Raw genomic sequence first — 24,152 nt, forward strand, 5'->3', positions numbered from 1 at the left:
TTTGTGTGTGAGTGGAGTGTTTGGAGAAATGTCTGCTACGTGTCAGAAAGTGTGTCCCATCACTTCAGCCTCTCCAGCATCAGCAGAGCAGTGTAGTACTCATGCGGGTACACTGGTCCGTAGTGACTTAGCCAGTGCCAGTAAAGGTCTGACTGTGTTGCAGGCTCCTCCCCTCTCCGTCCCGGCACTATATCAAGCCTCCACAGAGCTCCGCCTCAAAACCAAGACACATGGGCTGCTAGAGAATACTGCTGCTACCAAGAATTGCACCAACAATAGGAAAGTACTGGCTGTCTCTACTACTGCACCTGTTATTTGGACTATACGACTATTACAGGGAGCTTTTCTCATGAATGGACTATAAACTATAAACACAATGTCACAGTGGGATTTACCTGTGATTTCTGCTATGGGTAAGTTTGATTTGGGAATTTATTTAGTTTAACATTTGGCTAAATGAGAGCTAAGAGGTGGATGACTCTATATAGAGGCGCAAATGAAGCGATATAGTCGACATTAATCATAGTCACTTGATGCTTTTATAGTCTTGCTATTAACGTTTCCAGATAGTATGGCTTTTGACTTGTTTTGAAACTTTCTGATGCAGTCAGTGTTGGTTTATATCTGCCTGACAATTGAATTTGTTTGGTCCAGGGTCGGTAACAGGTTTTGTTCAATTTACACCGAGCAACAATGTTTATCGAGCTGCTTTTGAGAACAACAAAAGCTTGTAGGGGTTTTGTGCTTAAACGTTTTAGGCCACGTTTGATTATATCATCATGTTGCAATGTGAGAAAAAAGATAAAGCTACAATAAATACGTGAAAATAGAAAGTGTTAAGAAAATATCAATGAAAAAAGAAAGGAAAGAATATCATAGTGACAAGTATCGGACCCATTCCGGCACTGAGAGTCATAGTGCTGGTTTTTGAACATTAGAAAAAGGAAAGTTTTCAGTGATAAATTCCATTATTTGTTAGGGAAATGTACAGAATCCAAGCTGGTCGAGAAGGCATAAATATAGGGACTTTAACGAGATCTTGGTTTATACTGTACCTCTAAGTGTTACTTACTTTGTCCTGGTCTAGCACTCCATATTCATTCTTTATTCATCAGGCTCAATAAATACAACCTGTAATTTGTCTATACCATTATTCTGCAGTCTTAAAACCCAATTGTAGCGCAGATATCTTTGCACGCCTGTCATGTTGGTGGGCTCCCCATTAAGAATTGTTTACAACCTGTTTGCAACTATATCCTCTGCACAAGCTCTACCTAACGCCAACTCAAACCACAGAGACTAAGTAACTGGGAAAGCCACACACCGAGGTTAAACATTCAGTAGTTTACCTGGATGTGAAAAGTGGTGAATGCATTTCCCGTCATTCATTAAGAGCATCTTTATTCCCTGGATCAGACTTCTATTGTTGTATACCGACAGTAGATCCCGGATCGCTCTTATTTTGGCTGAATCTGGGGTTAGTCATAAGTGCTGATTGGTAAATATAAATATAAAAGTAGTATGACATTGAAGAAAGCACTTCTAACTTAAGTCTCTGTGAAGGTTTTGTGATTGTTTTTCAAAAGCAAAGGCTACAAAAAGCAATGTAAAAACTTACATCATTGTTTTCCTGCACAGCTACTTATACTTTGCGTCACTCTCTTGCCGGACACGCACTTGTGTTTGCCCTTTGTGCAATGTCCAACTTACTGTCTCATATAGTGTGGCACAATTTTGCTCTAGGAGTGTCCAAACTTTTCTCATTGATGGCCCACGTCAGTGTTAATTTTGACAACATATTTTAATTTAGTTTTAGTCTTAGTCTTTTGACTAACATGTAAGTTAATTTTAGTCAAGATTTAGTCCAAAAAATCGTTTCAATTTTAGTCTAGTTTTAGTCAACTAAAATTGCAAGTAAATTTAGTCGACTAAATTTAAGACTAATTTAGTCGACTTTGCATTTATAATATTCATTATAATCATATTTAATCTTGTTCCTCTGCTTCATGGAGCTGCTCCACATGAACAAAGCTCAGAGCTGATCCTTTGGCAGAGAATTTACATGATATGAGGCTCTTTCAGACGGTCAATAGAAGTTTGGATGATTTTAGTCTCTCCTTTTCATTTTTATTTAGTCTTATTTTAGTCGACTAAAGTATCTGGACATTTTAGTCATAGTTTTAGTCTCATGAAAAACTTTTAATTTAGTTTTAGTCCAATTTTAGTCGTCAAAAATATCACTTTGACTAAAATTAAGACTAAATATTTTAGTCGACGAAATTAACACTGGCCCACGTATTGCAGTGCAGTGTGAAGGGCCACAGATCGGCAGTCAGTGTCGTCAAAGATGAAATATGGTGCCTTTATGTTGGCTTGTAACTATAATGCCTTACAATGTGACATCGACGTCAAAACCAGGACATTATTCATGACTTCTATGAACATCTAATATTGTGGGGTCATCTGGGGCAACGCTGCATGGCCAAATGTGCAAAATGTCTTACTTTTGGTTACGTCACTTTTTTTTTAGCTTGATCCCTAAAACAGGTGAGCCACTACAACGACAAAATCTACTGAGCTCTAATTCCCTTTCACCCTGCTAAGGCACAAATCCCTTCTTGTTCCACTTTACTGAGGTGCTGTTGCATAACTTTGGAAAGAGTTAACTTAAATACATTCCGCGACTCAGTGGCACAATGTAGCACCCATGGCAGTTTCTTCTTCTGGCATTTGAGGCCCTCTTTCTCATTGGATGTTTGATATTTTACTGTAATCGTAGGAATCGAGGTTTGAAATGTCACGGTAATGCTGTGATGTGAGTGATATTACATTGTTTCTCTGCAGCTGTTGCGTAACATGGAGAATCCACATGAATAATGCAGCGTCCAGTGAAGTGGTCGTAAGAAAATGGATGAGAATAGGAGAGAAAATGTCATTGAAGGAAGAAAGATAAACACTGTCCTTGTTCATAAAGTAAGTGGCATGTATAAGCCAGGAGAGTGGATGAGCATTTATCAGATCAATAAATGAAATACGAAAATAGGGATGGAAGCTTAGAGAGAAAGAAAGATATAAGTGAATAAGATGTTAAGGTTCCACATTAGCCCTGCAGTGTTCGAAGTGCACGGGCATGATGTGGGGACCCTTGCCTAGATCTTGAACTGGAGTTCTTTTGGGATAGTTGGAGGATGTGGCCGATATCATGTGTTTAAAGTTGAATGAGAAATCAGAGAATGAAATGGTATCTGAGCAGATCTATACTAGGCTATTTTTGTGCTGTCATTTTGGTTAGACTCCACCAAAGTACCAGAGGTGCTGTCCCCAAATCCTGCTTGTCTGCAGTTTTGCCCCTCGCCCCGGTTTAGTTCATTTTGGTGTTACATAACTTTGGGCTGATGCTTGCTCATCAGAACACAGGCAGGCTGTCGCATCCCAGGCCCTCAGTGCGCATGCTCACCCCATCCAGCGCGAGGCAGCGCATCTGCATTCGGGCACATGGGTCCTCACATGGGGCTGCTGCTGCTGCTGTTGCTCTGATGCACCACCTATTCATCCGCGTCCATTCTCAGCCTCTGCGAAGACACAGAGCGGAGCGCAGGTAGCACTGGGAGAAACTCTGGAAGTGTTTGATTTAACATAGCTAATTTATGGAAATGTGAAGAGCGCAGGGAGTCCTGAGGCTGCTGCAGAGCCCGCGTGTTTCCCCGGACAGATCCTCCAGCCGCAGTGAGTGACCTGCGAGAGCGAGTGAGTACGGGCTGAGAAATGTAAACTGTGCAAAAAGCAGAGCGGAAATCTTGGAGACGAGAGATCTTATAGGACATGCATTGCGCATTAGCTGCTGTTCAAAGCCTGCTAAGCCTTTACATTTAAGTCAGACAAGATGAAACACAGACTATACATTTCAAAAAGAGCCAACATGCAAAACTGTCAAAAAGTTGCCTGAAATAACGTGTTTCTCTGCATTAAGCTGTTCTGCGCAATTAACGAGCTAAAAACGCTGTTGTCATGCTTTTGAATCAGATCGGCCACAGTATGATCAGCAGTTTTTGATGCCGACTCACTGGAATAAGGGAGGGTTCGTATTTCTTGCAGCTACACGGGTAGGCTATAACTAAAAACAAAGATCACATTGGATGTTTTAAATAGCCTAATTTGTCATGTCGAGCATGTCTCTTCTTTTAAATCTCCCCAGTTCCTCGGGATGAATTAACCCATTGAGTTAGACTTAGGCCTATAGAACAGTTTATTTGAGCAGCATACGGTCATATTTGCTATGACTTTAGTTAGACCTATGTTATATAGGACTGTTAAAGGTTACAATGCATGTCACGTGAGGCCTTATGTTGCTTTCAAGTGCAGCTGGGATACAACAGTTACTCTGTTTGATACAAAATGCAGCATAATAAAATGCACCATAAAATTAGATGGTGAATTAACTTAGGCTAAATCTAAACTTAACCATTGAATAAGTAAAATCAATAATAATATAGCTACAAATACAGAGATAAACCCTTTGAACAAATGGATGAACAGACAAACAAACAAACAACAGAACTAAAACAGTTCTTGAACCAAAACATCACATTCTCTGTTGTTCTTGTATGAGATTTGGTTGGCCTTGAGCCAGAAAGGCTCAGTCCATGCAAACAGAATAGGAAAATTCTGAAATAGCCATTGGGGGCAGTGGACTGTAAACATCCTACAGATTCTGGAATAGATCTGGGCTACTAGTTGATTGTATGTAGGCTAGTATAGATTTGATTGCATATAAATAGGCCGAATCATTAGGCCTTGATTTTCAATTTTCTTTTTATGCCTAGTTACAATCATAGGTTAAATTTCTGAATATCGTTTAACAATCTGTATTGCAGTTTGCCAGCGAATAGCATAAAAATAAAAACTACTCACAAGAGACAGACCAAAACAAATGACAAATGTTACAAACAGCAGGGCTGGAAATGTAATAATACCCCATTAGGATTAAGCAGATTAAAACGTAATGTTTACTCGGAGGCCTATGTATTTCCGTATGCATATTGTTGTTGTGCTGTTGTTATTGAGTGACGAACAATTTAGTCACAGAAAGAAAAAAAAAAGTGCTAGAGAAGTGAGTTTGATATCGGGTTTTCCGACGGCACGTACAGCTGCGCGGTGACGTAGGCCCTCAGTGACTCGCGAGCCCTGCCTCAATGGCGATTGCAACAGTTCCGCAGAGCTCTGCGAGCGAACCGCACACAGCCCTCTGACCGGGGTGTATAACATCTAAAATAACCCATGAGACGACCAAGGACTGTGAGTACAACATTTACGACGTTATCTTAAGCCCTCGCTGTTTTTATAGAAGGTTTATGTCTCGCGTTTGGTCATTTTCTTCGTTTTCCCTGCCGCTCGCTTTGTGCCTCCTCCTCTTCTTCGGGGAAACCTGTACCACGTAGTCAAAGCCTCAGCCAACAATGATCCTTTGTTCGCGCTTTCCCCGGATTTTTTCAGTATTACACCTTGTTTACACGCCGAAACGTGGATATAGGCTGTTCTTCGTGTATTTGTTATCGTACTGTACACTTGTCCGGTGAGGATTTAACGCGGTTTTCTCACAATTTCAACCAAACGAGGCGGGTCTGTGTGTCTGCCGCTCTCTCGGCTCCCGCTAGCGGCTCTTCTTTTTCCGACTGAAATGAACCCTCAGCTGATATATAACATTTCCACATTTTAGAATAACCCCATCTTCTCATGTTAAATGTGTTGTGTACCACCACCTTTTACGGAGTTCCGCCTTATCTCGCATTGTGGCGGTTATCTTACGTTATTGTAGATACCATGGAAGCCGACTAGCAAGAGCCCAGACCGAGCGGGGGAGGGGTTGGTTGGTTGGTTGGTTGGTTTCCATTATCAAAGCGGCAAATGACTGGCTTTACGAGGTAGTTTCCCCTTCTGCTAGGATCAAATACTCCCGTAATTTGAACACTTTCCTTACAACTACGCTAGACGGTTTCTGCTCCTATTCTGAACTGCTGAAGTTGCACGTTTTGTTGACGGCATCACAGTTTCTCTGCTTCCCAGCTGGACTTTTTACACCAAACTTGAGATGTAGCTCCCAAACTTTTCTCTCCAAATAACATCTTGTACAGTATTTGACCTTAAAAGTGCCACCAGGTCTAGGTGAAGAGACTAGATTGGGTGTAAAGAGGGTCTAAAATGAACCTAACTTGGCTCAATTATGGCTAAACAAAGTGTAAACATGCCTAAGAAAAGAAAACTCTTCCCACTAGAAGAAGCCCAAATACCACAAACTTTTACACTTTTAGTTACGTTTATAGGATTTTGTTCATGTGAGACGTAGCTCTGTTTGCTGCCGCATAAATGCACTTTACACTTTGCATGTGGATTATTCTGTCACTCTTGTAGTTAATTATTAGACTAAGAAGGGATTGAGTTCAGTTTCCCTTGACCCATTGAAGGTATTTTTCTTTCTACACAGCGTGCAAACATTTCTGTGAAACTTTGCTGCCTGAAAAAAAGTTGAAAAAGTGACCTTGCACGGTTGGCTGGTTGGTTACTTCCTGGCGATTTTTGCATTTTCATCCGCTTTGTTTTATAGTGTGATGATGTTTATGTTTTGAAATGTTACCCCTGTGTGTGCAGCTGTGCTTGTGACCGTTTGGCTACGCTAGTTTTGTTTCTATTTAAAACCCAAAGCTTGTATGTTTGTGGTTTGAGCGTTGTCCTTGAGATACCGGTATTTTGACCCTCTGTGCGTGCTGTAGTTGTAGTTTGACACTCTATGCCTACGGTAGAGCGCATTTTACTTTTACTTTTCCGTCGCACTTGGCACTTTTCTTCTGTCGTCGAGACCTCTAGAAAGAAGACTTTTATAATTGTTTAGCTGTTCATAGTTTTAGTCTCATTAAATGTGCACTGTAAGCTTTATATTTATAGATTTATAGCTAGTAATATGTTTATCAAATAAGCATGTCACTAATCCTTATCCTATCCTTTTCTTTCTTTCTTTCTTTCAGGTTATACCCAACTAAAATGGAGGATAGTTTCGATTGCGACTGTGGCGAACTTGAGCCACCTGATTACTGAGGCATAGCTCTTGCACAGAAGACTCAAAGGCCAGACTCATTTCAATTCAAAGATAAGGCGAATTAAGTTGTAGCGGAAAAGGAAAAAAAAAAAAGAAGAAAAAAAAAAAGATCAAATAGTGCATTGTTTTAGCACAGCCACATGAAGCTGCTCAGGACCAGTCATACACTGAATGTACTGCACTGTGAGGATGCAACTGCGTGCTTTTTTTAGTTTGAATTTGTAGATGCTTGCGAATTGGCTTCAAAATCCATTCCATCGCAGTCTTTTTAACACTACAGTAACTCCAACCACCATTGGAAATCAAATTCAACTTTTAGGTTTTCTCTTAAGCTCACAATGGATAGAGATTTAGCCGTCAGAATATCGCCCCTTATAAGACACTGAAGGCTCCTCAGGGGGAACTCGGTAGTCGGCTGTACGGGAGGGCTAGCCTCTGAAGGAGTGGCCTAATCTGGTCTCAAAGTTTTTTTAAACTGGGACTTGAAGTAGGCCGTAGTTGGTTAAAGGTAGTTCAAGATGGCGGAGAAGTTTGAGTCCCTAATGAACATCCATGGTTTTGACCTGGGTTCGCGCTACATGGACTTGAAGCCCCTGGGGTACGGCGGGAACGGCCTGGTGTTCTCCGCGGTGGACACGGACTGTGACAAACGTGTCGCTGTGAAGAAAATCATCCTGACCGACCCACAGAGTGTGAAGCACGCCCTCCGCGAAATCAAGATCATCCGGCGGCTCGACCACGACAACATTGTCAAGGTGAGGGTAGTCACAGTCAGAATCTTTCTTTTTACACAAGAACCAATCAGAGACTTTCTCAAATCCTGCACTTGAACTCCTTTGACAGTAAGTAGAAAAGTTAACGTGGAACTCTTCCGTCTCCAGGTCTTTGAGACGCTGGGCCCAAACGGTCGGCGTCTAACGGAGGACGTGGTGTCGCTGACGGAGGTGAACTCGGTCTACATCGTGCAGGAGTACATGGAGACTGACCTGTGCCAGGTGCTGGAGCGAGGGCTGCTCTCGGAGGACCACGCCCGCCTCTTCATGTACCAACTGCTGCGGGGGCTCAAGTACATCCATTCTGCCAACGTCCTCCACCGGGACCTCAAACCGGCCAACCTCTTCGTCAACACGGAGGACCTGGTGCTCAAGATCGGAGACTTTGGACTGGCGCGAATCATGGACCCACACTACTCGCACAAGGTAGGATCAAGGCGATGGGTGTAAATCTGTGTCAATGTTAAGTTTTTTGGGAGTTTAGAAGTTGCGTAGATGTGGGAGTGTAACTTTTTGTCTTGGAGAGTAGGCAGGTGTGAGGACAACCTGTGAAGTGGCAATGTTTTCCACGGTGATTTGTTTTGGCGATCAAGACAACAGTGTTCAAAGAAAGCAGTTGAAATTGATATGTGAATATTCCATTTCTATTCATAAGACTTTGATTGGGTAACTAATCAACTCTTTGTCTCTTTAAGATTTAATCTTCAAGATGTTTGTTTATGTTGCTTAAAGCGGTCTTCACAGCTGTTATAGAACTTGACACATCAGCAGAAACGACCCTACATTTGCACGCACAGTTCTTTGTGCAGTTTGTTGTTGACATTTCTGGGCGTGTTTGTTTTTGCTCATGATGTGGCCGGAAAAAAAAAACGAAACGGTAGCATTTTGAGACGATGACTGGATAATGAAAGGATGAAGACAGCAAGGAATCACAGCTTTGTGGGAAAACTGGGACATGATTGTTATTGTTTATCTTCTGTCAAAAAAGCTAGACTTCCACATTCACTGGTGATAAACAAGGCTTTATCTATACTGAGCTAAATGGCGTGTGACTGCATTCGTACGTCACTAGATGCACTGGCCTTCGTGGAAGACTGATAACCATCGAGCCTCAATGCCACGGCATCTTTGTTCCGAGTTTGTTTTCTAGTAAAGGATGATCTATTATTAGTTCTTTCATGGATCCTGCTTTTTAGTAAATTTTATCGCATCAGTCGCAATGCTCAGGTTATAGTTTAGTCTTTGCTTGTTGTGAAATGTCTGTGTCTCTTCACTGACCATTTGGCAAGTGGGAAATGTCCTGTTTTCTTCACCGCTTCCTCGCCATGTGCTGATGGTGTGAAGTCCGGTCGTGTGGTGGTCCCCAGAGTGACGCACTCTCTCAGCAGGAAGTAAACAGGACAGGATGTTATGCCTTTTTCGGTTAACGCCTCACACAGGGGGAAGTTAGTGGGTTTTTTTCTATTTTATTTTTTTTATTCTCAAGACTGTATTGCTTTGCGTCTGTTCCCCACCGTTTGTGACCGCAGCAGCAAACGCTCTTGGCTGTAAACTTGGACGTGTCAGTGAGGTGCAGCTTCCCTCTTGATTTAGAAACTGGGAATGATGCTGTATTTCTCATATTTCCTACAATCTGAGGAAAACCTGCGATATTCAGTAACTGTGTAGACTGCACTATTTCGATAAACATTTAATCCCACAAAAGGTGTTAAAAACCAATCCCAACCTCGCTAACGTCCACTCTTGATTCCCTTCGCTCCAGTTGAAATTTGCTGCATTAAGTTACACAACAGCTGCTTTTATCAATGAAAAGTGCAACCGCATAAGCCCAAGAGAGCAGGTCACCCAGTGCACGGGCGACCAGCTGGATCCGTCTCGTGCTGCCCTTCTGGTGGCCTCTATATAAAGAGATGTAGGAAGGAAATTCCAGCTCAAGGCCATATGGTGCAGCTCTGCATTGAAACCCCTCCCACCCCCCCAGCCCCAACCCCTAACCCACCCCAGCCCGCCTCCTAGCCCCACAGCCCTGCCCCTGGTTCAGCTGCTGGACTGGATCTCCTTAGCTCCACACGTGTGCCAGATTAGTCCAACTTCACGTGATCGCTCCATCTCCCGACGCTGACACAACCCCATTCATACGACTTACACTGGGACCTGCCCAGACTCGTATAGAGAGCGATATATCCAGATGCCAATCGCACATGTTTACCCGAAATGTGCAGCGCTTATTACGAAGTGGTTTAGTCACATGAAATGACTGCTCTATGACTCATCCCCCGAGCACACAATGAGACCGTCTGCGTCTGGGGGAAGCAGAAACTCAAAAATGAAAACCACAAACGTCTGATATTTGTCAGTTTAGTTCATTATTGTGGTTTTATTCATATTGAACTTGTGTGACTGATGTACACCAGGCATTACTGCGACTAGATACAAGATGAATGAACCAAACAAAACAAAATTAAAAACAACGTCAAAACATAACTTTGCCAGGAATGAAGGAATTGAGTGTTCAACATGATAAAATGACGGAACAGAATAGGCCACCATCTTTCCACACTGAGATATGTTCTTTCCTTAGCTTAGACATTTCCAGACAGGTACGCATCAACCGGTCGCTTCTAACTTCACCCCCGTTTGGGTCCATAGAGGAGAGGAGGAGAGGCTTAACTTTGGTCTTTTTGTGTGACTGAGTGCACGCACAAAGACCTCACTGGTACGCATCAACTCGTCTAGGCTCAGGGAAGAACCTATCTCAGTAAGCAGAAACGGTGGCCTGTTCCTTTAAGAGTCTGTCTCGGTGGGAAGTTCCAAACCACGCCCTGTTACAGCCACAGGATGAGTTGACCGGACTGTTGAAAAGCCCCACATTGTCATTAGATTAAAATTCAATCATTTTTGCATTATGAAGCGCAAACCTGCTGCCCAGTAACAAACACAAACACAGAGCCTAATGAACTTGTTTAGCCTGACTGTTGGCTGATGGCTTCTCTTCATCATCGTGCCAATTGCATCTTGTCTTAGAGTACAACCAACTCCTTTTCTCTCACTCACAAACCAGCTACCTCCCATAACTTTTCAATGCATCCTTAAACTGCCTGGCACATGGAAATAAAACGGTGCACAGGTGTTCATGCTTCCAGCCCGCTTTAAACACAAAATGTTTATATGTGGGCCACTTAAAAATATCCAGCCTAGATTCCCTCTATTTGTTGACAGACCGTGCATCACTCACAAACATTCTCCAGTTTGTTGCTTTCACAAATCTCCATAAGCCGCGAACACCCTGTGACCCAGCACATATTTTCACACTGCTCCTGTCATTCCCTCTTCAGTGACTACAGTCTGCTCATTTATCCGTGCCAGTGTCTGAGCGCAGATTAAACGGGTGTAAAATATGAACTTGTCGCCCTCACCGTCCCAGGGCGACCGGAGGATTGCAGAGACGTCACAAACGCACGAGCTGCTTTGTGGGGGAGTGTAGCGGATAGGCTGTCTTTGTGTCGGGCATAGGGGCGCGTTAAAGTATCTGTCTGTGTCTGCGGGCGCATGGCATTTCAGCATTAGGTCTAAATAAAGAAGAGCTTTTCAATAGTCGTGCTCGGCTTCATCTAAATGCCATCCAGATTCAGTGGTATCGGTGTAATCGACAGGGCACTATCTTAACTATCTGCAGTTTCTTGTAGCTATCGAGTCGGTTGTGTTTTGCCTAGAACTAGCACCGTATATTTTCACTAACCAAGCATAACTTTGCACATAACAACTGAACCTTGCTTTGACTTTCCACATGTTGTTGCTTCTTCCACGGACATTGAGCTGCTCCTGCCCGTGAGAAAACTGCACCGGTTGTGGCTCGGTATCAAGAATGACAAGAATCCACTGAGCTAAACCTGATCTGCCTTTCTTCTCCTCAAAAGCTTTGCGCCGCTACTCCCAGATTTACTGCGTTTGAATCTCCCTCAAAGCCTGGTTTATTTTCCAGACTGATCCACCCTATTGTTCTGAGAAATGTTGCAGAGACCTGATCTGTTTAGACGTCTGTAGTCGCTGGACTGAGATCCGCTTGTTTTAACGGGTGTAACCGCAGTGCATTATACGAGTAAAGCGCTATTAGACCCAGTGCTCTTTAGTGCTGCACATGTTTGAGACATGTGGCTCACGGCGGGGACATCAAGAACCCAGCGTTAATAGATCGTGACTTAATCAGTGGGTACTTGAGAAGCAATGAAGGAATAATATGTGCTCATTTGTCTATAATTACAACAAGTGACATCAAGACGGTTGGTTAAATTTGGTCCTTATGTCTGGGGTTTATAAGACACAAGAACTCCTCCTTGTGTCAGTCCCAAGCCTCGATAAATTGAGTGGGATTTCGAGAATAGAAAGCATGAAATGTATTAACATTACAGTCTAAGGAGCTTCTACAACTTGCTGTATTTAAAATCTACGATGCCAGAAAAGGACAAACAAGATGCTCTTCATTTAACAATAGCTTTTTTAAATGAATCTAATTATCATAGCCAACAGCCAGCCTTCTTCAAGGTATAAATTTACCATCGTAAGAAGTCCACACTACACTTACAGTTACAGTTATGTACTGGCATCATGCGTCATACAGAGAAGGGAATTATTTTGGAAGTGCCTCTCACAAAAGGTTTCATAATTGTGACAGTAAATTTGTTACATCATTTTCTGACAATTTCAACTTGGCATGTCGATAGAACGGGTTCATCTGATTGTTTGACCAAATGTCCAAATAGGCCGAGTCGAGCTTTCTTTTCCTGGTTCTCAGACTAAAACAAACCAGGTCATACTGTAAGAATAGCCAGGAAACCTAAAATTATAAAGGAAGTTGAAAGCCATTAACTTGACCTTTTCCCAGTCAGGCCTAACAATTAGAAGCAGGAAGGAACAACCTTTTAATAGTCATCTCTTCTTTAACTCTTACGTGATAGTTCCGGTAGATGGACTGGGTTTCCTTTAGGCTCTCTCCCCATGAATGTGAGGCGAGTTGTTAGCTGTGTGTTGAGGTTAAAGGGTGTAAAACGATGCTTGTTGCACAGTGTTCGATCGCTTTTTATGAAGAGAAATGCCTGAAACTTACTTGAAGGGTAGAGATGAAAAGCTAAAGTCTGGATGTTTAGGCCAAATCTATCAAATCAAAGACTGAAACCCGATGTATTGGGAGCAACAATAACCAGGGAACCCTTGAGGAATGTTCTAAAGCACAGACAGGGGCAGGGGGTTCACAGATGTTTTCTTTTCTTCAAAAACCGCACATGCAAAAACGCACACAAAACATCTGACCCAATTCCTGAGCCAGCGGCCTGTCCCTCTGTCTCCACATCGCACTAGATCGACACGCGGCATGTCTAAAGCTTCCATTTGTTTCACTGGAGTTGAAAATGAAATGCTTGTACTTTGAGAGTGATTTTTGCAAACTAGATCGATGCAGACGCGTTTATTGTAATCAATTTCAATTTTTAATCAGTCTTGCGTGAAATGGAAAAACAAATTTACTGTGACAAAACTGCAAGGCAGCATCCATATTTTAACATTTGAAACCACATAATATGTGGTTTCAAATGTTAAAATATATATATAAAATATATATATGCATATATTATATGCAATGTTTGCTCTCTGTGTTTATATAGTATACCTTTAGGATTCAACTTGCTGTGTTTCCCATCTATAGAGAAGACTGATGGCTCCCCATAGTTTAAGGATATGCTACTGAATAAAACTGTGGCATAAATGGTCATAAACCCATAAAACTGTACAGTTATTGAGGCAATGCGTGACATTTTTGTGTACGAAAAGAAATAAATTCAAATTCAAATTGCCTGAGCCCTCACTGTTGCCAGCACAATTACCACTCCTACTTAAACAAATTCGCTCTATCCTATTAAACTCAGTAGATGCAGGTCATTTCCAAGCCCAGCAGCCAACAACGGTTAGCAGCATTTGACACAGCCGTTCACAGCCGAGACACACGATAAGCCTCCACTGAAATAAAATCTATTAATAAAAGCTCTATTAATACCGCTTCATGTGTGAAATGTGTGCGGCTGCTGCGGATCGCTGTTTATAGCCTTGATGCTCACGTGTGCGGGGGCAGGAGAAAGTAGGCAACAAGCGAGAAATATGAACAATGACAGGAGGTTGCCAGGTTTTGCAAAAGAAGCGAGGGAGATGGCCGATGAAACGCCCAGAAACAAGTGAATCTAGCCCTTCATGAGAGTGGTAAAAGATTTCATATATTGACTACTTTGTAGTATTAATAATACATAATTCTCTAAATGAAGGCAAGCTTGGAACCTATGACTGTGCACTGGCTTATGCAAATGTTCCTAGCTTTATCCTGCAAATAGAAGATCTCTACGTCAAACCTCTCTGTTGACATCTGGCCCGACCTGCTAGAGGTTGTGTGACTAAACAAAGAGGATTAAGGCACCACGAGCCGGTTTGGTCTCATTAAATGTCACTGAACTCATTTCCCAACTGCTGCAGCGGTTCAGACGCAGCTTTAGAGTCAATGTGTTTATTTGCAATGATGATGGGTCGCTTTACATTGTTAAGAAGCAGATGCCTCTATGGTGAACTGGTAAAGCAACAATCTCATAATGCTATTAGTTTACTCCTACCTTGGTTTGCAGTAATCATTGCCCGTTTGTGCCGCCAGAAAAAGTGTTATGGACATTCTGACAAAGGGCAATAGATGCCTTTTGGAAGTCCTGTGTTTTCTATGCTACTCCAATAGGTTTGCAATGTAGTTTTCAAATGCAACAAAGTATATTACTTTGAATATTTAGTTGCCCAAAGGAGTAACATACCAACTTTTGGGGCTTGCTAAAAATGTAGGTGTTTTGTTTTTTTGCTGAATCACCCAGGATTAGACGCTCAACTTTGTACACGCAAAGAGTTAAGAAATAAATGATCCATTGGTCACAACTCCCAGAAATACACAGTTTCACCAAGTTTGTGATTGAGTAACTTTATATTAATCTGACTTTGGCATCCTGTTCATCGGCTACTTACTGTATATAATGTTAAAATATACTTCTGTGGTTAATCATGGGGAAAATGTGCCTCTGTCCTTCCCTCACAGAACTGCAATTTGTCTGGTCACCCAAACTTGGTTTCAAACGTATTCTAGCTCGTCATCGACTCTACCTGATCCCTGTGTCAGACGTGACTGCACAGACCGATCATTTGCTTACCTGTGGACACAGGTTACGCCGAGACCACATCGAGACACAGCCGTGTGTACTGTAGTTCTGATTTACTATGGGGGCATTCATGGCGCAGTCATGGGCTGCCAAATTAGGACAGGAATGGGAGCTGTGGTGTGGTAGTTGGCTGGCCATTTCGGTCCCACCACAAACGACCAGTCACTGGGGTGATAGGGGAGTGACGGTGCTAGTTACAGACTTTATTCATTTCTGGTCAATCTCAAGTTGCTGTCACTTGCTCGATCATTTTGAGCTTTACGAGTTACGATGTCCACTACTTTGATCTGTCATTTTTACTCCAGAAGTCCTGAGAATATTGGAGCTGAACATGCTGTCAAATGTTTTAGAATATCTACTGCTTTATCAAAACCGTAAATGTTTGCCAGGTTTCCAAAGTCAGCGTTTAGAGCTTGCAAAGTTCCGGTTTAAAGAAGTATCATTCATTGCCAAACTTATCTTAAATATCCAGTAGCATGTTGACGATGTTTGTAAAGAATTTTCCAACATTAGTGCCTCAGACGCACTCGTGTGGTCAGTGGTGGACCAGGCTGGACAGTGAACTCCACAGTGGGGTCATTGATGTCTATGGCAGAGGGATTACTGCTTGGACTGCTGACATGGCCTGCACGTGTCTGAACCACCTTTTTTTCCCCTCCATGTGACGGTCGCTCTTTGCTCTTATTGTCTCTGGCCCAAAGCATACGTGACCGAAGGGGAGGTAGGAGCAGCTTTTGGAGGTTTTTAGAAAGGCCACGATCCTGTCCCACTGGAGGCAACGGCCTTCTACGCATTTAAAACAGTGAACGAAACGGGGCACTGAACTAGAAATACGATCTACTCGGGAGTCCCACAATGCAAGTGACGCACATAGATGAAGCCAAAGTTAGCTGATCAAACGCTTTCATGTTCGGCCGCTGGCTCGAGTCTCTTTCCACTTGAACGAATGCTGTTTAAACGGGATCCAATTAGCAACGCAAAATGCAGCCGTCACTGAGTGGTGAAAAATGACCTGAATGAGCGTTCCTCAGCTTTAGCGCCATCTAGCGGTTACAATATTCGACGGATATTTATTAATCTAGTATCATTAAACGCAGCTTGAATCAAGGAATCCACTGGTGTTTTTAGTTCTTCGGTAGGCCAATTAATTGTTGAGTTATGAATGAGTAAAGTCCACCTGCAGCCTCAAAATCGTCGATCAGAGGTCTGGACCTCGCTCGAAAAAAACACTTTTTTCATCTCGTTTTCCGCGGCAACAAATCACGCTCCCGGACCGTGACATTTCCCAGTCAAACAGAACACGAGTAGCCGAGTCCAATGGTGCTGGTGACTTCTGCAGATTTGCTGTAAATCCTGAGATATTGTGGGGGAAAGTCTCCGCAATCGTGGCTGAAAGTGTGGACATTTTTCGAAAAGTCACCATCATGATCATAAAATATAAGAAGTATTCTTTCTTATTTGCGCTTCGGTTTGGGATATAAATGTGATTTTGACCCGCGGCTTTTTGAATGAAGTTATAAAACCTGGCCGCGCCGTCAGCGGCCGCTCTAAACCAGGGCGAGTCCGCGGTGTAGCTAGCGTTAGCTCCGCTCCGCTCGCGCGGTAACGGCCCGACTGTAGCCCAGGTCTGTGGCTGTTTCTGGCCCTGGAACATGCCCTGGTACACCGGGAACCAGCGGGTCCACAGAGCACCCGCATCAGCCACAGTGTGAGGCTACGAAGCGAGTTTCCCTTGTATAACGTGTCTCGCTCCAAATCCTCTCTGCTCCGCTGTGCGCACTCATTTGCATAAAGCCACAATGCGGAGTTTTTGAACTACAAATTAGCTCTTAAAACAATCTTATTCACGTGATTAATTTACCAAAATAACAGAAATGCAATAGGATATGTTTTGCTGAATTTCCACTATGAATTTACAAATTAAGTAACTAAAAAAAAAAAAAAAAAAGTCCTAAATATTTGACTTTTTTTTTTTTTTTTTGGGAGATCACCATAACTGGCTTATTCAAAAAACTATACAAGATATCCCAAATCCCCTCTGAAAGAATCTTCTTATCTGATGTACCAACAAAGCTTAAACCATTATTTTAAACATGGATGGTGCATTATTTAGATTTAAAAAATTGAATATTTTAGCATAAACTCTTATTTTTATATATAAACAAATATTACGGAAATACAGCAATACAGTTTTTGTTCAGATTTGTGTTAATAATATACAGCTGAAGTTTAAAATCGATATCACTCACTTTAAATGTTTTCTGTATCCACCTGCAGTGTCTTGCCTTAATTATTTGTTAAAATATGCAAATTGGTTGCATTGTCTTAGCCCACAATTAAAATCTGACATCATATTTGAAATCCTTGACAATTTTCCTTCTTGGATGTGAATTTTGAGAATGATATTTGGGGAAATGGGAAAGTTAGAGCACAAAGAAGCTGAAGATTGTACCACTTTTTGTGATAAATCGGTCCAGACCATATCCTATTGTTTTAATGGAAAACGATTTCACCAAAAGTGGCCGAAAATGAAAACTGAAATGTTTATAACTTTGGAAGTAATTGATGTATTTAAAAAATTCAAAAAACCTTTTCATCCTCTTGCTGACCTCTACCACCCTATGCTCTTATGAATATCATCTACTGTATTTCAAATTTTCATCTGGCATTGCTAATCCAATAAAGTCTTCTCCCCTTTTTTTGCTATTTTCCTGACACAACTGAAAACTTCAACACAGCGGTCGCTTTTATAGATACTGTTTTTACTTCTTTGCTTTACAATATTTGTGAGATGTACGTCTGAAACAAGTAAAGCTAGTTTTTGGTGACAAATTACAAACATGGAGTTCATGCATTTCCTTCTTAGGCTGTGCTATTGCAAGAAGAGGAACGATGTGAATACGGGGGGAGAGACATTCAGCAATGAGCAGCATCCTTAACCACTAGACTTATCTTGCACTTGGGTTTTGATGTCGAGTTTGTCCCTAAAATAACTTTTTCACACTTGTGCGGGGGAGGATTTTTCGCACGTTGCTTCGTTAATTAAAGGTGCTGATTTAAGTTTGTTTTTTGGTTTTCCAGGGGCATCTCTCTGAAGGTTTGGTCACGAAGTGGTACCGATCACCCCGCCTCCTGCTGTCCCCAAACAACTACACCAAAGCCATCGACATGTGGGCGGCCGGCTGCATCTTCGCCGAGATGCTCACGGGGAAGACCCTCTTTGCGGGTAAATTTGCATGAGTCACTCCGCATTTATGCACGTTTATAGACGGACCATATTTTTACAGAATCGGCGAAGCTGTGTGGAAAGATGGTGTTGTTGTTTTTTTGAGGGGGAATAAATCTACAATAAATGACCAATAAAAGACCATAGGAAATACACTTGGTTTCTTGCACTACACACATGTTACTGGCCTCTATTTGAAACATGTTTAGCCCTACTTGGTTCTTAGCCATCAATATGACGTGGACCGAGACGGCAGTGAATGTACTCCCGATATAATGGGCACGTCTGGAGAACTGGTTTAGCTTTTGGAGCAGAAATAGATTTGGAATAATTGGTTGTCGCACGTCTCCCATACACAGCAGTGTGGTGAAGTCAGCAGGCAGTTCGGGTCAGGAGTCGCAGCGTGTTATTTACAATAATGCTCTTTTCAAAACCAGGACACTTTTGATGTAATGTTGTAGCAGATTTTTAGGGCGGCACAGTGAGAGTTTTCAGAAAGCATGTTTGATAAAGGACGATGTTTAATGCCTCAGTCAAAAGATTTTCTCTTGTCACATGTCGACTTGATGGAGAGGGGCAAACATGAGAGGAAGTGTGGTGAACGTGTGTAGATTTTAAAACTCAGAAGCCTGATTGAAAAGGATTGCCGTGTGAGCTGGCATTTTGAGTGAGACCGGCTAATTGTGCAGGATTAGTGAAACATGCGTAAATGAAACGGAACACAATTCCAAGTATGTTTTTGGTGAGGCGTTAACATGACAAAAGTCGATTTGGCATGATACTGTGGGAAACGGCGGACGAGCTCTTACTTGTTCACCAGAAAGCCTACTCCCATGCCCACAAACCGCTTCTCCTTTTCCCTAACCTTTTATCACAAATGCCTCGAGCTGAGCACAAGCCAAAACGCCGCAGTCCTCGTGATTCACAGTGAAACTCAATTTCAAGTGAGTCGTGTAACCGCTCAGAGAAGGCGCCTGACAGGACCTTTTTAGCAAACAACGTTCATCCTGAGACTTGGAGTGTAAGAAATGTTACTTATTCTTAGCCTTGGGAGCAACCATTGTCAAACTCGATTGCTGCCCGTTTTAGAGGTTGACCACTGTAGATTGTTATCTAAATATACTATTTTTATAAACTTAACGATGGCTTCCAAAAAAAAAAAAGGAAATGCCACCGTGTCCAAACTTCCCTAATGCTGTCGTCCCTTTGTCCAGGGGCCCATGAGCTGGAGCAGATGCAGCTGATCCTGGAGTCCATCCCGGTGCTGAGAGAGGAGGACCGACAGGAGCTGCACAGTGTGATCCCCGTGTTCATCCGCAATGACATGTCCAACCCCCACACCCCTCTGAAGAGCCTGCTGCCCCAAGTCAGCCCCCAGGGTCAGTCATGTACTCAATCCTTTAGAAATGTAAATTCCACCAGCATTTTAAAGAAAACAAGACCATTACAAAGTTTACTCAAAAGGTGCAGTATCTGGGTTATAAATACACCTTATGTTAAATGACCTGCGCTTCCTGTCTTATGGAGGATATAAACTGAGCTAACATTAATCCCAAAGCCTGTGGCACAGGATGATTATTATGGGAAATGCATTGCCTCGGGGACTAAAAGATATTAGCAAAACCATCTGACTGTTCACACGAGATGGTCACAAGAGGCTTTAAATCAAATCTCTCAGCTCCAAATTCCTCCAGACCGTTTTCCCATCTCCGTCACATGACCTGCACTCCAACAGGAAGTCACAGCGCTCTCCAAATCAGCTGTTAATGAGTTTGTCCCCTGCACAGGTCACAAACTGTGCTAAGGTCACACACAACCCATTGTTAAGTATAGACCAGTTTGGGACTGTTGTTTTAGAATATAATGTTTCTTTACAGCTGTTCTTATTTGTTTAAGATATGGAGAGAAGAGAATTGAAAGTCATTTTGAATATAGTTTTCTGGGGTTATCATGCAACTTTTTGGGGACTTAAGATGTTCCAGGGTTATAGACATCCCTTATTTTTTGCTCTGGACTTATGTCTCCTCTTGTCTGTGTCCACAGCCCTGGATTTCCTGGAGAAGATCTTGACCTTTAACCCCGTGGATCGTCTGACCGCGGAGGAGGCGCTGGCTCACCCGTACATGGCCGACTACTCCTTCCCTCTGGATGAGCCCATCTCTCTGCACCCTTTCCACATCGAGGACGAAGTGGACGACATCCTGCTCATGGACCAGAGCCACAGCCACACGTGGGACAGGTGCAGTGCTTATCTGTGGAGTCACTGTGTAGAAACGTGTTGGAGAGAAATGTTTAATGTACATGTCTCCTGGGCCAGGTTTCATGAGAGTCAGTTGTCTGAGGCCGACTGGAACCTGCACAGCACTCATGACCCTGAGGAGGGGCAGGTGGATCCCAGAGCTCTGTCTGACGTTACGGACGAGGAGGAGGTGCAGGTGAGGTTAACACTGTCATACAGACAGGAGTGTGTCCGTCACATGGCCTTAAACAGCAGTGTCACTAAACGCCCCCTCTCCTCCAGGTGGACCCTCGTAAATACGCAGACGGAGAGCGGGAGAAGTTCCTGGATGAGCCGTCCTTCGATTACTCGACACTGTTTCCGGCTGAGCGCTCGTGGCCCGACGAGCACCACGAGAACAAGTACTGCGACCTGCAGTGCAGCCACACCTGTAACTACAAGGCCCTGTCCCCCTCCTACCTGGACAACCTGGTGTGGAGGGACAGCGAGGTCAACCACTACTACGAACCCAAACTCATCATGGACCTGTCCAACTGGAAAGAGCAGAGCAAAGAGAAGACCAAGTCCAAGAGCAAGTGTGAGAAGAACGGTTTGGTGAAGATGGCGCTGCAGCAGGAGCGCGTCCAGAGCGTCTCAGAGAAAGACCGTGAGCAGGAGAAACATCAAGCCCCACAAAACCAGGGCTTTGACTTCGACTCTTTCATCGCCAGCACCATCAAACTGAGCCTGCAGCCTGAGCCCTGCCCAGAGGTGGCGCTGCTGAGCCAGGTGGGGCTCCTGAACGAGCTCAACACCTCAGTGTCTCAGCTGGAGCCGCGCTCCGGGTCCATGTCCAAGTCCATCAGTCAGGAGAAGGAGGAGAAGTGCCTGGTCAACCTGGCGCAGCTGGGCGACACCGTGTGGCCCGCCAGCCCCTGGGACTCCTGTGGGGAGCAGGCGGACCACAGGCCAGAGAGCGGCTACACCAGCTACCTGGACCAGCTGTTCGGGCGGAAGGAGGAGTGTCCCGCAGAGACTCTGGCCTGTCCTGACGCAGAGCTGCCGGAGGAGGCCTTCCTGGGCTGTGGGACAGAGATCGTCCTGAACATGCAGCTGGACTCTCTGTCTGAAGACCGGCCCCTCAAGTCCATCCAGGCCACGCTGTCGCCCTGCTCCGTCAAGTGCTCGCCTCAAATCGCCCACAAGACCTACAGCAGCATCTTCAAACATCTGAACTAAGCATCTGTCTCCTCACAGTGCAACGGCTATTTTATAAAGAATCTAGTATAATTGTACTTGAATCATTTCATACCTTTTTTTTATTATGGTTCTTTTACTTTTATTTAGCCTTTTATCAGAGGCATGTTATTTAAACCATCACTGAGCCTTGAACGCCTCCATGCTTTATGTCCACACCCTCATCGCTAAAGCGGCATGTCGCTTGCACATTCAGTACTGTATCAGTCGGGGGGAGAGAGCAGGAAAGGTGAAGATGGACATTTCTGGACTCTTACTGAGATGTCGTTTAGCTGTTTGGGTGTGACATAAAGAAAGGGGGTAAGATGCCAACGTTGCTTTAGGCTTTTTACGGCTTTTGAACATCTGCAAACTGGGGAACTGGGGTCTTTTTTTATTGTTTTTATTCTGATTTAACGTTATTTCCCCAAAGAAGGCTTCCTTAAACCCTTTTCATACTGTAAATCTTTCACATGATGCCAGCAGCAGACCATTATATGATATCGTAGGCGTTAATGTAAAAAAATGTGTGTTATCTACCTCAAGGTAACAGCCGCGCGAGACACTCTGGAGCCGAACTAGTGCTTTACTCAACGACCATCGTCATCCCATGAAATGAAGAGGTCTCATCGATGAAATCTGTGTAAGCATTTAACATAGTGAGGTGTTTTCAATAATCAGTTATTTATTTCTAGCGAGATTTGCGATATTTATTTTATCAGAACGTGCTATTTCCATGTGGTTATTGAAGATTTGGGAGGAGCTCAAGGAGACGGACTTCCATGTTCATTTCGGCACTATATGGGCGTGTTAGTGTTTTGTTTTTACAGTAGGATACAACTTGATCTATGTTCGGAGGAGGAAAAAAAGACGTCGAAATGGTTTTTATTTCATTTTTTCCATCGTTATTGTCCAAACGGATATCATTCTATTTGTTTTTTTAATTTTCTTTTTTTAAAAGGTGCATTTAGTGGAAAACCCGCTTTATCGTTAACAAAGCGCCTGAAGTCTTAAGTTTTTATTCTCTAAATGTTCTGTACAAATGTGCGCATGGAGGCCACAGACAGGTACATTCAAAGTCAATGGTGAGTATAAAAAAAACGTGCGTTGGTTTCAATTGTCTGTTCATTTTGGGTTTTTTTTAATGTCCTTTTCAAAAAGCGAAGCATGATGAATTAGGTTTAAGGTGTAGCATGTAGAACACTTAAAGACTTTTTTTGTAATCATTGGTTACCCTGTTCTACAAAATATCAAAAATAAAGTTAACGGCAAAGAGTTTGGTCTCTGGTCTCTTCTTTTTGGTTCTTAAAAATATGGGCACTCATGTATAGTGCGCTTTCATTTACATGGGATACATAGCACACAGTATAAGTATAAGCTGGGCGGATTTATTGCAGCTACACATTTAGAATACTATGCCATTACAATGTTATTCCTGTTGAATAAAGTAAAAATATCCAGGTACGATTAATAATTAATAAAAACATGTATATAAATTCAGAATCCAATCTGTGAAGAGTGATGCTGCTCATGTTGCTATGCGAGTCCAGGTCAGCAGGTACAGAGCATCACCCGCCGTTTCCCCCTCACATTATTATCGCGTTGCCCTGCTCCTGCGCTCCTCCTCTCCAGTGGGACGTGTTGTTGTGGCAGCGCGCTCTTGGTAACGGCACAGATCCAGCGCAGTGATTAAACCCAGCTGGAGTGATTCAGACTCTGCTGAGTGAGAAACCCGACCTGCCCTGGGCCTGCGTTAAACTAGGCCAAACACTGACTGAGGTACGACCTGATGTCATGTGTTTGGATGTAACGTGTAGGGTGTGCACGTGTGTTCACTGTAGGTGTGCAGTGAACTCGCTCACCTGGTGTTTTCAGATCCAGTTCTGTCTTTTGGATAATTCTGACATCACAACCATTACAAATGAAACCTATTTGAGAGGGAAAACTGCAACCTATTAAGCCTATTTCATAAAACGATCTTTCTATATAATATTTCTATGAAGCCCAATATGTTTGATGATGATGAATGTCTATTGGGACAGCCCATAAAGATCATGTATCTACGTATCTATCCAAACAATGGAGAAAAACATGACTAACCTCGCTGTTCAAACTGTACATTGACGCCTCAATTCACAAACATGCAACTTCCAATCAAAGGTTACATTGAATAGAGCAGCGGTTCTCACACCTTTCACACCAGGTACTACACCTCTAAGTTTGACCTTCCAAGCACCACCAGATCAAGATCTAACCCAGGATAAAAAAAAAAAGACTAATAGCCTTAAAATTGACTAAATTATGTGTAAATTATGTGTACGAGCAGTGGTAGCCTGTACCACAGTTTGAGAACCACTGCCTTAGCTCGTTCTGAGGT

General features: G+C 43.0%; 1 protein-coding gene across 3 annotated transcripts; it reads left to right on the forward strand.

Annotated features, from left to right (window-relative positions):
* The first annotated feature begins 257 nt into the window (after positions 1-257).
* mapk6 (mitogen-activated protein kinase 6) lies at positions 258-23,051 on the forward strand. 3 transcript variants are annotated; one of them, XM_079554835.1, is made up of 8 exons: positions 258-413; positions 7,020-7,845; positions 7,972-8,289; positions 18,177-18,321; positions 19,536-19,700; positions 20,365-20,560; positions 20,639-20,756; positions 20,843-23,051. In XM_079554835.1, the coding sequence occupies exons 2-8, from the start codon at positions 7,609-7,611 to the stop codon at positions 21,776-21,778; spliced, it is 2,115 nt and encodes a 704-aa protein (XP_079410961.1). In that variant the 5' UTR covers positions 258-413; positions 7,020-7,608; the 3' UTR covers positions 21,779-23,051. The 3 variants fall into 3 exon arrangements, with proteins under 3 accessions (XP_079410961.1, XP_079410960.1, XP_079410959.1); XM_079554834.1 differs by lacking the exon at positions 258-413 and adding an exon at positions 3,473-3,726; XM_079554833.1 differs by lacking the exon at positions 258-413 and adding an exon at positions 5,142-5,295.
* Positions 23,052-24,152: the final 1,101 nt, after the last annotated feature.

Source organism: Gobius niger, assembly GCF_951799975.1.
Source record: "Gobius niger genome assembly, chromosome: 4".
NCBI lineage: Eukaryota > Metazoa > Chordata > Actinopteri > Gobiiformes > Gobiidae > Gobius > Gobius niger.